At 32.7% G+C, this 15,856-nt stretch overlaps 4 protein-coding genes across 7 annotated transcripts; 2 read left to right on the top strand and 2 right to left on the bottom strand.

The window, feature by feature from the left end:
- Positions 1-205: 205 nt before the first annotated feature.
- LOC128879303 (60S acidic ribosomal protein P2) lies at positions 206-1,605 on the bottom strand. Its single transcript, XM_054128312.1, has 4 exons — positions 1,450-1,605; positions 736-908; positions 446-544; positions 206-374 (listed from the first exon to the last, which is right to left on the bottom strand). Exons 2-4 carry the CDS (start codon positions 905-907, stop codon positions 304-306), a joined length of 342 nt encoding a protein of 113 aa, XP_053984287.1. The 5' UTR covers position 908; positions 1,450-1,605; the 3' UTR covers positions 206-303.
- Positions 1,606-2,490: 885 nt separating this feature from the next.
- On the top strand, positions 2,491-6,758 carry LOC128879784 (beta-1,4-mannosyltransferase egh). Of its 4 annotated transcripts, none has more exons than XM_054129245.1 (4): positions 2,491-2,889; positions 3,396-4,204; positions 4,306-4,489; positions 6,373-6,758. In XM_054129245.1, the coding sequence occupies exons 1-4, from the start codon at positions 2,862-2,864 to the stop codon at positions 6,591-6,593; spliced, it is 1,242 nt and encodes a 413-aa protein (XP_053985220.1). In that variant the 5' UTR covers positions 2,491-2,861; the 3' UTR covers positions 6,594-6,758. The 4 variants fall into 4 exon arrangements, with proteins under 4 accessions (XP_053985220.1, XP_053985221.1, XP_053985219.1 ...); XM_054129246.1 differs by having other exon boundaries at positions 6,395-6,599; XM_054129244.1 differs by lacking the exon at positions 6,373-6,758 and having other exon boundaries at positions 2,491-2,540; positions 2,610-2,889; positions 4,306-6,306.
- Positions 6,605-9,434, top strand: LOC128879778 (translation initiation factor eIF-2B subunit epsilon). The gene is made up of 2 exons (XM_054129234.1): positions 6,605-7,448; positions 7,634-9,434. Exons 1-2 carry the CDS (start codon positions 6,759-6,761, stop codon positions 8,861-8,863), a joined length of 1,920 nt encoding a protein of 639 aa, XP_053985209.1. The 5' UTR covers positions 6,605-6,758; the 3' UTR covers positions 8,864-9,434.
- On the bottom strand, positions 9,036-14,772 carry LOC128879777 (uncharacterized). Its single transcript, XM_054129233.1, has 10 exons — positions 14,493-14,772; positions 12,586-12,734; positions 12,333-12,471; positions 11,727-12,224; positions 11,104-11,627; positions 10,847-11,043; positions 10,477-10,736; positions 10,259-10,405; positions 9,498-9,921; positions 9,036-9,346 (listed from the first exon to the last, which is right to left on the bottom strand). Exons 2-10 carry the CDS (start codon positions 12,663-12,665, stop codon positions 9,219-9,221), a joined length of 2,397 nt encoding a protein of 798 aa, XP_053985208.1. The 5' UTR covers positions 12,666-12,734; positions 14,493-14,772; the 3' UTR covers positions 9,036-9,218.
- Between the last annotated feature and the right edge of the window lie 1,084 nt (positions 14,773-15,856).

Below are 15,856 nucleotides of genomic sequence, written 5' to 3'. Positions count from 1 at the left end.
AATCCAATGAAAACGATATTGTCATCGATTCACACGAATTTACCACTTTCAATTATGTTTGAAACCGAATTAAGGTTATCGCGTTAATTCTAAAATTAAAACTTTAAACGACATTGAAATTACTAATTACCAGTAATCGATAATACCAATTCTAATACAAATTCATTCTTCGTTTATGATACAAAGATACCGTGATTACATATGATAAATTAAAAATATAAATTTATTTTCAAATCATTTTGTTAAAACTGTATAATACATGTGTGTTGTACAGGTAGTTATACAGGTGACGCTGTTATGTACTTAATCGAAGAGACCAAAGCCCAAGTCATCGTCGTCTGATTCAGATTCTTCTTTTGCTGGTTTCTTCTCCTCTGTTAATGAAATTAGAATTAATCGATTTTGTTTTTCTTATAAGATAATTGCTAGTGAAATAAGAATTTACCTTTCTTTTCTTCTGCTGGGGCAGCTGGGGCAGCAGCAGCAGCTCCAGCTGGAGCGGCAGCACCACCACCAATTGGCATGGATGATAATTTCTCGCGTCCTGTAGCAATTAAAATTATTATTATAAACATAAGATCATATTTATGAATATATAAGAAATCATGAAGACATAATTTTTCTAAAACAACATTTTCATATTGTTATTCAACTTTTACATTGTTATTTAGTTATTATTTACATCGTTTATATATGAAAATAATCTAATAAATTAAATTAAATAATAAAGCATACCTTGTGAGATCAAATCATCGATTGACTTTCCATTCAGTTCTGATATAACCTTCTTGAGCTTCTCACCATCTGTTTCAATTCCAACGGATGACAAAATCTTTTCGATATCATTTTGACTAGGAGAGGCTTTGCCTCCTAGAACAGCTAAAAGATAAGCGGCCACGTAACGCATTCTGAAAAATATAATGTACACTGTTAATTTCTGTTTTACTTAATAGAACTTCCTTTAATTGAGTTGTTTCTTTTCAGTAACAGGAATTACCATCACGGTTATCAGTCGAAAGATGGTGATTGTTTAACTCATCATGTATGTAAACTGAATTTTCAATAAAACGAAATCAATCATAAATTAAAATGTGAAAACAGAGAAATAGAAATACAATTTGAACAGATTTTTACACATTAACATATACATATTTAATACTTATGCAAGTACGATTCAGATAAAATGAAGTTATTTTTATACAAAAAGAACATTTATAACGATATATAAAACATATGAACATAGATAAATACTTCTATTTTTGATAATGTGCTAAGACCATATTCTTGCTTGAATAAACGATGCTTGAACCATTAATAGTATCGGAAAACATCCTCGACTACGATTTATTATTTTGAAAATAAATCGTATCGTTCAATTTATTAATATACGATGTATTTGTAATACTTAATATTATATACCAAAAATGATAGTCTTATATTTATATTTACCTTTAAGTCTTACGACACGAAACGTGGATTACGCTCAAAAAGAATGTGTGACCGGTTCGGAGCGTGGATAAACGATAAAGACCGTGGAGAGTCGAAGAAGGAGATCGTGAACTTATTTCTATGAACGACTATAGTGCCATCTACAATATTTAACAGGCGTAGACTAATGTTTTCATGTGCACAAAACATGAAAATCGCTTTAGGCCGCTTTGTGAGTGCTCAGTAAGCCTAGAAATTTTTCGCTCACAAACGTAGCGACCGCACTCTGCAGCTATTGGCTGTTACCACCACGAACCCCCACTCAACGATATTCCCGCGTAACTTAAAATACTGTAACTAAATATCACTAGAAAACACAAGCTTATACAGCCGACTAATACCCCTCGAGTTGAGTACGTATGTGTAGCGTTGTGTCGATGTGTGTCAATTAGAATGCACTTGTGTCGCCGTGTTACAGGGTACCTCAAAAATGTTGTAACACCTTGAAAGGGGTGGTTCGGGGGGTGATTTCAAACAACTTTTTCCTTAGCAAAAATTTTCTCTGAGGCTTCGTTAAGGAGATATTAAGAGAAAAGCTTGACCAATCAGAGAGCGCGCGTATACCGTTGAAGCGGCTGCGGTAGCGAAAGCTACGCGCTAAGCGGCCGCGTTCGTACGCGAACAAGTGACTTGACGTGCATCGAAGGACCTTGACGCGACCGCTCAGCGCGTAGCCTTCGCTACCGCGGCCGCTCCAACGGCATCCTCGCGCTCTGATTGGTCAGTGTTTTCCGTTAATATCTCCTCAACGAAGCTTCGGACAACATTTTCGCTAAGGAAAAAGTTGTTTCAAACCACCTCCCGAACCACCCCTTTCAAGGTATCACAACATTTTTGAGATACCTTGTATATGAAAATGTCTAGAAATATCGCAACTGGAAAGTAGCCACTACCAACTAGTATAACGACGTCTCCATCAAATAAACCTTTTGATTAGTGCAAAACTAGCAACTTTCTTCTAGAATTCAGGAATTAATCCCCAGTGCATATCAGTATTTATGACTGTGTGTCATTTGTCGTGTAAACGGTCAACGGTCGCTCGCGATGCCATCGTAAGATTGTAGTGTAGCATTAGGGAATCAGTGTACAAATAAAAAACATGTATTTAATTCGATTTATAGAAATTCTAGGAACCACTCAAGAAAACTGATAACAAATGTTTGATCATTGTCATGTGAAGTGTGATTCTTATTGTCCTTGGATTATAAAACAATTATCTGTCGACACTTGAGAATAATCGATTTATAAGATTTTGATTCTTATTTCATATCGAGATTTGATATCATCTTACGATAAAAAAAAATTCAAAGCATGCGTCAGTGTCAGTCATTGTTTGAATCAGTCGATTTTAATGACAAAAAAGTGCTGTTAATATGATGAAAATTAATTCGATCTTTATAGGTATGTATATCATCTTTTGTGACATCCACTTATATTCACCTGTTGTTATTGACAATGGGATAAGAAAATACTTTTTCAATATCATATTAAGTTTGACTACACATAAAAAAGGTACATAAAGTGTTTTTAACAACATGTAAATGAATATAAACGTAATTTTTATAAGATTCCTTAAATATCAACTTATTGAAAGAACGGTCAAGTCTTCCTAAGAATCCTGTATTTTCATGAAAATTTACACGATAATTTATTATTCCTTAAAATTGAAACTTACTTCGTGATATTACTATGTATTACTGTCTGAAATGTTACATAAGTTTTCTACTTGTGTATCTAACTACAAACTGACATGGTTATCTCAATTTTAATATTAATTTTATGAAGTATATTGATTTGAACACATATCTATATTGAAATGTAGTATTGAAATATACTATATGTTAGTATTAGAAACAAGATCAAAATATACATACAATGTCTATAATTTTCTATTTTATACTTTTCAGGAAGAATGCTGAATAGTGCAACGAAACACGTCCTACACTGCTGTCTACTACTTATCGTTATAATTGTTTTTGAATTAGTTTCCGGTGGAATTAGATGGAACAGTGATAAAAAAGAACAATTAGACCCATGGGTTCAATATGGAGTTGTTGGTACAATAACTCTGTACCTATTACGAACGCTTACGTTTCTTTCATTTCCTCAAGTTTTATTCAATTTTATCGGGTTGACCATTTACAACGCATTCCCAGACAAAGTTGTGTTAAAAGGTTCGCCACTGCTAGCGCCGTTCATCTGCATTAGAATAGTGACGCGTGGAGACTACCCACAACTAGTGAAAGCAAATGTGAACAGAAACTTAAACAAGTGTATAGAAACAGGCTTAGAGAATTTTCAAATTGAAGTAGTAAGCGATAAACCGATTGGATTATCCCCTCATCGAAGAGTCAGAGAAGTTGTTGTACCACCTAATTACCGCACAAGTAGTGGTGCTATGTTCAAAGCACGTGCTTTGCAGTATTGCTTAGAAAATTCAGTAAACGAATTAGCGGATCACGATTGGATTGTGCACCTTGACGAAGAAACTTTATTAACCGAAAATTCTATTCGTGGAATACTGAATTTTGTATTAGATGGAAAACATGAATTTGGCCAAGGACTAATAACGTATGCAAATGAAGATGTTGTTAATTGGATCACCACTTTAGCAGATAGCTTTAGAGTAGCAGATGACATGGGAAAATTAAGATTACAATTCACTATGTTTCATAAGCCATTCTTTAGTATGAAAGGTTCCTATGTTGTTACTCAGGTAGTTATTTATCTTATCACGCAACAAATAAATTAAAAGTTAGAGCGAAGAATGAATAAATGAAAGTTCTAATGAAAAATAACAATAAATTTATATCGTAGATGGGTGCAGAAAGGCAAGTTTCTTTCAACAATGGATTGGATGGGTCTGTCGCAGAGGATTGTTTCTTTGCGATGAAAGCATTTGCCCAAGGATATTCGTTCAACTTCGTGGATGGTGAAATGTGGGAGAAATCACCGTTTACATTATGGGATTTTATACAACAAAGAAAAAGATGGTTACAAGGTATATTACTTGTCGTACATTCCAAAGCTATTCCATTAAATAAAAAGATACTTCTAGGCATATCTTGTTATTCATGGGTAACAATGCCTCTTTCTACTTCGAATGTTGTATTAGCTGGACTTTATCCCATTATTTGTCCGCCATTTATAGATTTTCTATGCGCTTTCATTGGTGCAGTGAATATTTACATGTATGTTTTTGGAGTAGTTAAATCGTTTTCTTTGTATCGATTTGGTATTGCTCGGTTTATACTATTTATATGTGGAGCATTATCAACGATTCCTTTCAATTTGTTCATTGAGAACGTTGCTGTCATATGGGGTGTATTTGGCAAGAAACATAAATTCTATGTTGTTAACAAAGAGTACAAACTACCAGTAACAGCATAATAAAGAATTACAATTTTATTCTACATATAGCTTACATGAGTGCTCATGCATTATTAGTATCTGTAAGTTTATATAAGTAGAGATATCTTTATGTCACAAAGAATCATATGACATATGCATGTATTTATATTGCCTAGTAATCATTAGAATATTAAGAAAACAGTATATGCATATATATAGGTACATACCTATTTATATATTCAAATCATTCATGAATTATCAAATTATTTATTTCGAAGAGTTTTAATTGTTAAAAAAAATAAAACATTCTTCAAAAAGTCATAAATTTGTAACTATGCTATGATTCTTATAAAATCTAATATTGTACTTAATGACTGCAATTATATGATAATATTTGTATTTGTATGTAAGAAATTTATAAAAAATTTTACCTTGTAAAAATTATAACAATTTCGAGGGAGAAATTTAATAATTCAAAAGTCACTCTTATTAATTTAGATTTTAAATCACGATTTTGCGAATGAAAATATTCTTATTCTAATATATTTATTGTCTATTATCCCTTAGCAGTATTTTTAGTTTAACAAAATATATAATATTCTTTATTATGTCAACAAATTAGTTGTGTTCAATAGTTTACCTATAGTTTGCATAAATCAAAACAAGTTAATTTGATATATTGTTCCTTCAACATAGTAATGTAAGTAGGTAACCTGTAAAATTATAAGTTTCATTTCATAATACCTTAAATACATGTAGAGTACATTACTTATAATACATGAGTACTTAATATGAGAATAATGATTTAATATTTACTTCTAGCAATATTAATAAAAATTTGAATTTAAACTTTTTTACATGTAAAAAAATCTATAAAATCAAACAAATTTATTTGCTTACCTAAATTATAAAACGACTGCATGATTTTTATTGAGAAGAGGAGTAAGAACACTACGAATGTAGAATACATTACGCATTATACTAATGTATGTAAACACAAACTGATTATATAATACTAATTGTAAGTTTGAAAAAAATGATTGTTATATAGGCGTATTCCGTTCTTACCGCACGAAAGTCTCAATAAGATATTTAAAAAAAAAGCACGGATTGCTCTTATTTATTTAATTGTTGTGTTAATATGTAATTGTAACGTTAACACGAACTGATATAGTGATATTCTTAATTTCGTGGGTCTTTCAAGCGACTTACAAGTGAAAAAAGGTTCTGACCGTTTTAAAGCAACGGCACAGAGTAGAATTTAACGTAAATTCAAAGTACGCCTGTACCTATATGAAAGATAAATTATTGTTTCTTTTGTATTGCTTATTTATTCTAAAGTCAGTCATAAATTACCTAAGATCTAAACAATAATTTAATGATGTATAGTAACTCTGAATAAATAAATGTATATAATAAATATAAAAAACATTATGAATGGAAGATCTCTTGAATAATAATCTTTCTTTTGTTGTGTATTGATTTTAATGTACCTTGTAAAGTATATATGATAATGATTTTTTTAAAAATTAGGACCATGCATCGTTTTTTATAGCTACAGTACTGCGCGCTCAGCTTTTTCCGACGCGCATGCACAACTTGAAGTTATCACTGGCGCTAACATAAAAACTTCCGACAAGAGTTGCAACTCTATAAAGCTACTCGTGGTGATACTTTCATACAAATCTGGAGAGATACATACGTTACGAATGAAACCTTCAATTATACGTAAAAAGTATTTATATCTGAAATAAAATGTACATATACATTTGGAGTGCAAAGAGTTACACCAACAATGAATAAATGGAACATTTGTTACGTTTCAACATAATGGAATAAATACTGTCTGGTATTTTATAACCTCTAAGAAATAATATGTTTTGAACAGTTTAAAAATCATACAGAATTAAGAAAACACAATGGATACGAAAATGGGTAAAAAGGACATTGTGCAAGCTGTTGTTCTTGCTGATGATTTTGTGACAAATTTAACACCAATGCAAGATATATTCCCAAGTATTCTAATGCCCATTATAAACGTACCACTTTTAGATTATTTAATAGAAACCCTCATTAAGTCTAAAATACAAGAATTATTTCTTTATTGTAGCAGCCATGTAGATGCTATAAAGACATGTATAAAGGAGAGAAAGTGGTCTAGGATATCTGTTTCTTTAATCATATCAGAGGGTTGCAGATCCCTCGGCGATGCGCTTAGAGATATTGATTCGAAAGGTTTTATTCGTGGGAATTTTATACTCATACGAGGAGATGTGTTTATCAATGCAAATCTCACAAATGCTTTAAGCAATCACTGTGCAAAGCTTGAGAAAGATAAAGGTGCAACAATGACTATGTTACTGAGAAACTTTGGTTCCACAAATGATTCTTTACTAAAGAGAGAAGCATTTTTATTAGTTTCTGACAAAACTGAAAAGAAAGTTCTGCATTATAGTAAATTAAGAAATGGTGAAAAGAAAGTTAAACTGGAATTGAATTGGTTTTTGGATCATGGTGAAATCGAGATTAATACCTGCTTCATGGATACACATGTTTACTTATGTTCACCTTCTGTTCTTCCATTGTTCTCTGATAATTTTGATTTTCAAGTAAGTTGTTACATCTCTATCTACTATCAACTGAATTATTTATAAAAGTAATTATTATCATGATAAATAATTTAAGAAAGAAATTTGTTGTATGAAAGTAACAAAAAAGAGTAAAATGTAATTTATACATATTACTTTAAAAAAGATGTACACAAATATGATATATTTTTATATGTTACTATTAGACAATGGAAGATTTTATTCGTGGAGTGCTGATGAACGAAGAAATTTTAAATTCTCGAATTTACTGGCAGCAATTAAACTCTGAAGATTACAGTCTACCAATTGTATCATGGAATGCCTACCAAGCTCTTAGTCATGATATTTTGAACAGGCATAGTTTCCCGCTTACGTTAAATGCCATTCCATTTTTAAAAGATTTTATTTACATGCCGAGAAGCACTTATAAACATCGAAGTGCTACACTTGCTAAGGGTTGCACATTGGAGAAGGATAGCGTGCTTTGTCAAAACAGCACACTTGGAAACGATACCTTTGTTACAAGATCCGTTATTGGTCATAATTGTTTAGTTGGTTGTAATGTAATGATTAAGAACTCGTATATTTTATCACATACCGAAATCAAAGATAATTGTACTATTCTGAACAGTATAGTATTTCCAAATTGTGTGATTAAAAAAAGCGCACAATTAAATGGGTCCATATTATGTCCTGGAACAATAATTAACACTCAAATGGAGTACACTGATTCTATTTTGGAATTAAAAGATAATAAGATTTCTATAAGAAAAATATATGAAATTGATATGGATAACGAATTCGAGTTCTTTAAGGATTACAACATGATTGAAAATGATAATTATTCTTCGGATACAACAAGTAGCGAGGAAGGCTCTGAACGTAATTCACCTGTTCCTGACGATACAAACATGTTCTTGTCTGAAGTAATAGATAGTTTATTAAGGGGCTTTCAAGATAAACTTAACTGCGAGAACTTAATTTTGGAAATAAACTCATCGAGATATGCGTATAATGTTACAATGAGAGAAGTGACGTATAACGTTATTAAAGCTATATTAAGTTTACCTTTTCATTATCTTTCGGAACAGAAAGAAATTGTAAATAATCAAAACTATCAAAAAAACTTGAAAATCATGGTAACTTACTTCCAACCAATAATTTTGAATTACGTCAAAACAGAAGATGCACAAGAAGATTGTTTACACGCAATGGAAGAAGTCGCTAGTACAACACAGGAATTACTACCGTTTCTGCAACACTTGTTACATCTTCTTTACGATAAAGATGTATTATCAGAAGAAAAAATTTTAGAGTGGTACAGTGATAAAAATATAGACGAATTCCAAAACAAAAATGTACGAATTGCAGTACAACCATTCATCAAATGGTTGGAAGAAGCTGAAGAAGATTCTAGCGCAAGCAGCAATGATTAAATACAACTCAACATCTTCGATACTTTTTAGTAAGAAGAAGCCGCTTCTTTAGTTCCTGTAACTCATGTCAATTTTTTATAAAAATAAACATGAAATAATTGAATTTGAATCATAAAATGATTTAATGTACAGATAAAATTGCTCATTAAAATCATCGTTAAAAGTGATTCACTGTATGTAATATAACATCTTTATTATTGTGTCAACTTTCACTTCATAATAATACACTTTGAGCAATAATACCGATCATGTGTAAATAAAATTATAGTTCACTGATTACTATGCATATGAATTACAGACCTTATCGGAATGTTTTGAATAACACATTTAAAAAGGAAACTAGTATAAATTATTATTATTCTGTAGGCAAAATAGCATCTGTTAAATTGTGCCAAGTTTGGTGTCGATGATCTGGAAATTTAATCGCATCTATCCAGTGTCGCAATCGAGCACCTTTGCTGTTACAACTTAATTCAAGTCCACCTAAATAAAAACGGGAAGAATTATAATGATCTGTATATTAAATAGTACATTATGTGAAATAAAAGTCAAATATATTAATTTTTGTTGACATAGTAAAATATTAATTTAGTTTCACGAATACTTTGCAGATAAATAAACATCATTATATTACCAAGGTAGTCATTACTCTTGCCGAAATCCTTGTCCCAAACGGTCAGATATAATGTAAGTTTCATAAGGTCTGTTAATCGAGTAGTAAAACTGAACTCTTCGTTCCATTCTGGATTCAGGGTTTTCCATTTAGTAGTCGAGTTCTGCGAACTGCGACCTACGATCTTTCTCGATACTAGCTTTCTGGCGGTGATACGTGCAATCGAATAGTCGAAGACACGTTTTTTATGATTGTTCGTTACATTTTCTATAAGGCACAACTTGACAAATGGGTCAGAAAATCCGTTATTATCCATAGGAAGTAGATTTGTAGCTTGATGAACCGTGACCAACAATGCTCTGCGTCTTGTACAATAATTTAGACTCACTTGAATCTCTCCTCGTCCACTGGAAAACACGCCCCAAGTTGCCTCTTCATTGTTCACCTATGCCAACGTCGAGCTCTTATATCTTAGTGTCTGCAATAATGCAAGTAAAGTCGGCCGTCGCGAAAAGTTGAAAGCGCGAGAAGAAGTAATTAGAGAAACTGTTATGCCTACAGTATAATGATACATGAGTGATATTAAAACATTAAATGTATACAGGAAAATAATTTATAAGATACAAACTGGACTGTGTGATAATAAATAGCGAATGATGATTGCAAAATAAATAACAGTAAATAGTATTTCAGACAATTCCCATTTAAGTCATTTTTATCCAGTAAAGAGAGAGTATTGAGAATAAGTTTCGTATTGGAAATTTAAGTTTTATTATACGTACTGGATAATGCTCTTGTAGTGGAACATTATAATGTTTCGTTTGGCAAGGTTCTAGCTCGTGCAGGGGAAACTTCGCTTCTCCTAGAAAGTCTTGACCTGACGGATCGTCCTGGAGAATCAGGATGTGTAGTGCTTTGCCACTCCATATCTAGTGGACAGTTAGTTTTAATTGTTAATCCCTTATTTATCTATCATATAAAAAATTTGCATTGTTCATACGTCCGTTTCTGGTGTTCCGTAGAAGTTTAGTATCTCGTTGAACTCCGGATCCCGTGTTTTGTGAACTGTCTTTGTCCGAAGACGCTTCGTAGTCGCAATCGTCTCTACTGGTAATATGTTGAGTTTGCAAAATGGATCGGCGAGGCCATGAATATCCATTGGACGTAAACCTCGCGCTCGTTCCACCTTGCATTGGAGGCACTGAACTGCTGGGTCGTATCGCAAGGAGACTTCGAGAGTTCCATAACTTTGTCCCGTTTCTATTTTTGATAATAACATTTTGATTATTTTTAAATAATGAATCTAGAATAAGATATTCGAGTTTTCCGCTCAATGGAAGTAAGAGTTTCTATTCATCTTTTATGTTTACCGTGCTCCGGTGTTTGTAGTCGTGGCAAGTCGATTTGATTGTTGCTGTGAGCACTGTCGAGGAGGTTCTCCCTTCCTGAACATGGTCGACTTCCTTCCCCAGCTTTGTGTTTCTCGTGGGTTTGAAACTGCTCTGGAATTTGATCCGTTAAGATGATTGGCGTTGTCGGTGTCGTTGGAAGCATCGAAGAGTTCGGTCTACAACGTATTAACTGGCGTCAGCTAAACTTCCACTCTTTCTTCATCATTCTTACGTACCTGAGAGATTGTACCTGAGAACTTTTCAATCGATCACACGAACTAAACTCTATTCTACGATAATCGTCCTTCAACTCGTAAGGATCATCAAACTTTTTATTCTTTTCATCGACAATTTCATCTTCGAATGACACACGCAAACGAGAACTGGTAACCGAAGCAGTTGGCGAGACGCGACTGCATTGAGATGTAATGGAAAGAGTAGACCTATCTAATTGATCCGAACAATCTTCGCGATTATTTAATGATAACAGATCGTTCGATCGTTGTCCTGGTGATATTTTAGATGCGCTACCACTAGTTGATTGAGCAGAATTGAGGAACGGTGAAAGAGTTTTGTTAGTAGTACTATGCTGATTTCTTTGTAAGCTCGTAAAAGAAGTAGAGTGACCGCGAGTTAATGCTAGACGTCGCGTTGCTTCTTCGTCGGAAGAAGAATCTTGAAGATCGGTGGATTCGAGAGATTTATTTCCTCCAATAGTCCAGGTGGATTGCTTGTGGCCTATTCTCGACCATCCTCGTTCCTATATATTTCAAGAAAAATGTTAATATATTTAAATTGTTAAAGCATTATTATCTGAAATTCTTAGATTCCTAGATTCTTGACATACAAATTGACATACCTTCTTTTCAGGTAAGATATATTTTGGCATGCCTTTAATAAACCAAGCCCCACTTTTTTTCCACATTTCTCTAGTTTCAGCGCATATTCTACAAAGAAATTGTTTCTGGCTACCGCTCGAACGTCTAACAATTCGTTGCACAGTTGGTCTTTCTTGTACATGTTTCGCCATAGCTAATACACCTTTCGTCGACGAAGTATTTGAAAACGTTGAATTAAGTTCATTGGTTTCGATACCACATTTCTGGCATATGTATTTACGACAATCTTTGCAAAGATTTGGTGTTGCACCCAAAACTGCACCAAATTTTTCACTGCAAAGAGCACAAGAACATACGCAATGTGCACTGCTGGAACATCGGGTACTACAATTCTTTTTCTCATTCAATCTTGCTCCAGTGACGATACAAACATTACGTTTCATATTCTCTAATCTTTCCACTAATCTGCCAATGCGTTCCTGTTCTGATAAATCCAAAGCTTCTGCTCTTTGAATGACCTGACATAAAAAGAAGAAAAATTAATACTCGGATTTTAAATGAACAAATTTTTATATGTTCAATTTCATCAGTAAACAAACTAATTACAACTTAATTTAAATATTTACCTGTATGATAGTTTGTTGTTCCTCTTCGCTAAGCACAAATGATTGTGCATATCGACTTGTACCACCCGAGTAAGAATTAGAATAATTACCCCATTTTGAATCTAAAGAACCAGTTTTCACAGACCATCCTGTATGCAACCTAGTTATTGGTATTATATTAATTATGTAGAAAAATTTGCATATGCATTTAGAATATGTAGTATAATTGAAGTTTTTAATAAAGAATTTTCACATATCGTGTATGTATACTCACTTTGCCCTCAATGCTAAGTGTCGATCGTTTGGACAAACCCATCTTGTACCTCTACCTGTGTCTTTCACTGTGATATCCATTGCTTCTTGATCAATGAAACTCTTAGATCATTTAAAGCATATTGTGAACATTGTATAACATAGATTAATCTATAAAAAAATGAAATAAAAGTAAGGTCATAAAAAAACAGGGAAAATGATATTGTGTATATATATATATATATAAATTAACGCGGGCAATAAATTTAAATTTATAAATTTATTTACCATTATTAGTCTAAACATAGAATAATTCAATTAAATCGGATTTTGTAATTATTCGTATGTTTTACGTGTCATTTTGTTACTTTCATTTATTTTAGAAGAAACACAATAATAATATTCCTATAATGGGAAACGTATAGAACGAAAACAACCTACGTGAGAGACGTAGGTAACGGATGTTGAAACTGATACGAATAATACAAGGAAAAAAGTCCATACTATCTTTCGATACAGTTTCGTTATAGATAAAAAATAAGTTCAACATCAATTTTATACTTTCATATTACGCAAAGTGAATAAGAGTGAATAAGTGAAAAAGTGATAAGAGTTCAGAAGAACAATTTTCGCTGAAAATAGACGTGCAACAAGTATCCGTTACGCTTCTGTCTATATTTGCACCTGAATCGATATTTCAATGGTTCTTAAAACGACTCTTATATTGTTATTATAAGCAAGCGATGCATCAAAGTTACGAAAGAGGGAAAAACAGGGACATGATTGTATTGAATTCTGAGAAATTAAGAGGGCGTGGGAAAATTTTCTTCGATTTTTACTCTTTGGGAACATCGAAAATTTTGTTTTCTATTAATCGAGAGCGAAATGTGTATCTAGAATAAACGAAAATCGAAGATATTCAAGAAAAATGCATAAAAGTTACAAGAGGGAAAAGCAGGGCCGTAATGTATTGAATTCTGATAAATTAGCAGGATGTGGAAATTTCCTTAAATGTTCACTTTCAAGGACTCTTAGGAAGAAATTAGGTTTTGTACAATAAATGGCAACCGAACATGTTAAATTACGTCGAAAAAGTAGCGGTTCGTAACAAAATCATTACATACGACGTTACAGTCGGAGACAAAGAAAGGGAAAGTGGTTGAAGGGGGGTTGAAGGGGGGGACGCATCGCAACGGACGCGTGGCAATCGTATCGCTTCTGAAAAGAAAATGAGCGCGAAAGTCCTACTTTGAAGGGCGATCAATCGAAGCTTGTGACGCGCGTCGTTGTCCGTGGTTTACATTACATTAGTAGTGTACCGTTTGAATTAGGAATATTCTTTTATAACGAAAATAAAATACATGCTCGTCCGTACGTAATAAAAATTCCATACACTTCGATTAATGTTTTATTTAATCGACTACTTTCTTAATCATCGTCTTTAAAGAATTTCATTGCACGAGAAATCTGTTTCTTTTAAATTGTCAGCTCTAAAATGTGCGAATTGGATAATTGGTATTGTTCAGATAAATAAAAATGAATTAATTTCGTCGCATAGAAATGATCGAATTTCGAAAAATTTCCAGAAACGAAGCAATGTATGTTGTCACTTCTGGAACACACGGATCGAATTTATTAAAATTTTTAAGATAAATCAAAACGAATTAAAAAATATAACGTATGCGAATGTATATTATTAAAAACTGTTAGGATAAATAAAAATTAATTAACTTCATCGTACAGGAGCCATTAAATTTCTAAACATTTCCAGAAACGAACCAGTGTATACTGACTCGTGCACATGACATTTAACATACTTAATTAATATAATTCATCCGTTAATCTGTTCCTTACATGATTACGAGTAACGAGGATTTTATTTAAATTATTCAACATGTATTTTGAAATTATCCAGAAAATTCTACTTACGTGTGTAGATTTCTTCACCCATGAAGCTTTTAATTAGAAAATGCACCGCTTCGAGGCACCGATTGTTTAAATCTTGAATAATTTAACCATTTCTCGAGGATTACGATATCGAAACGTGTAGCGATGTCAATGGTAAAATAGCTTCCAGGACATCAATTGCATGGAGAAACGGACATGCACGGAGCTACACTTGCCACGCTATCAGCTAGCCGACAAGTGGGTGCTATTATCACAGAAACTGGCCTACGACTCCACTTCTCTTTCGATACAGGCGCAAAGGGATGCGTGCCATGCGTGCGATTTACAGGGATGTATCTAGAAATGTCTCTGACGCGTACATTTACTTGGTAAATAGTACATGTTTCGATACTGAGCATTTTTTCTGTAAACAAATAACGTAAGAAGAAAGTTGGGCAAAAGTTTCCTCGTTTCTTATAAGCAATGCAATTATTCTATGTTGAAAATTTGCGACCAATGTTATAAAAAAAAAAAAAATTACTTTTATATTTCTTTTTTTTTTCGGGGAATTTTAATATCTTTTGTAGAGTATATGCTGCGCAATTTATGTTGTAACAACATTGACGCACTATTCGGGAATATTAATTTGTTTACCCTTATCAGCCATGATGAAATTACATCTGGCAACAGTGCGAGTCCATGTTAAACCATGGTCATAGGAATATGGGAATGGAACATGTCCTGTTAGGGAGGGGCAAGGTATATTCTAAGTTGATATAAAAAACAAATTGATTACATAGTCATAAAGTTAAACTCTGATTTAACGACACAAATATGCTTTCTAAAGTAATGAAATGTATAAAATAAATTAGAAAATAAATATTGATTCCAGACATCCTGATTCTTATTGGCTACTAGCACTAGTTTGATACAGACGTAATTCAGATTTCTAGGAGCTTGGTCTGGACATATCTGTATAAAATGAATTAAAAGCAACTATTGATTTCAGACATCCTGATTCTTATTGGCTGCTAATTTGGTACAGGCATAATTCAGATTTCAGAATGCAATTCAATATAAGATCGGAAGGGGCTAACTGGAATCTATTGTATAACGTATTTACTAAAACTTTATACGCGTAAATATGTAATCCATATTCAACGAAATATTAAATAAAGAAAATTACGTTATAAATAAAACAAATTGAAGTTTCTTCTATTCATTTCTATTTTATGAACTAATAGTAAAAACCTGAAATTCATTGTGGCGAAAGGTGTACTTATTTCAATTATATATCAATAATGATGAATATAAGCGGCAGTAATGCATTGAAATTGAACAGGTGTCCTTGTACTACATTGCAATTGTACCTACGATATTGTACATATTGACGTGCCACGCTTGGT

Source organism: Hylaeus volcanicus, chromosome 7 (genome assembly GCF_026283585.1).
Source record: "Hylaeus volcanicus isolate JK05 chromosome 7, UHH_iyHylVolc1.0_haploid, whole genome shotgun sequence".
Lineage (NCBI taxonomy): Eukaryota > Metazoa > Arthropoda > Insecta > Hymenoptera > Colletidae > Hylaeus > Hylaeus volcanicus.
Note: the sequence above shows the minus strand (reverse complement) of the source record. Positions and strands in the feature narration are given on the sequence as shown.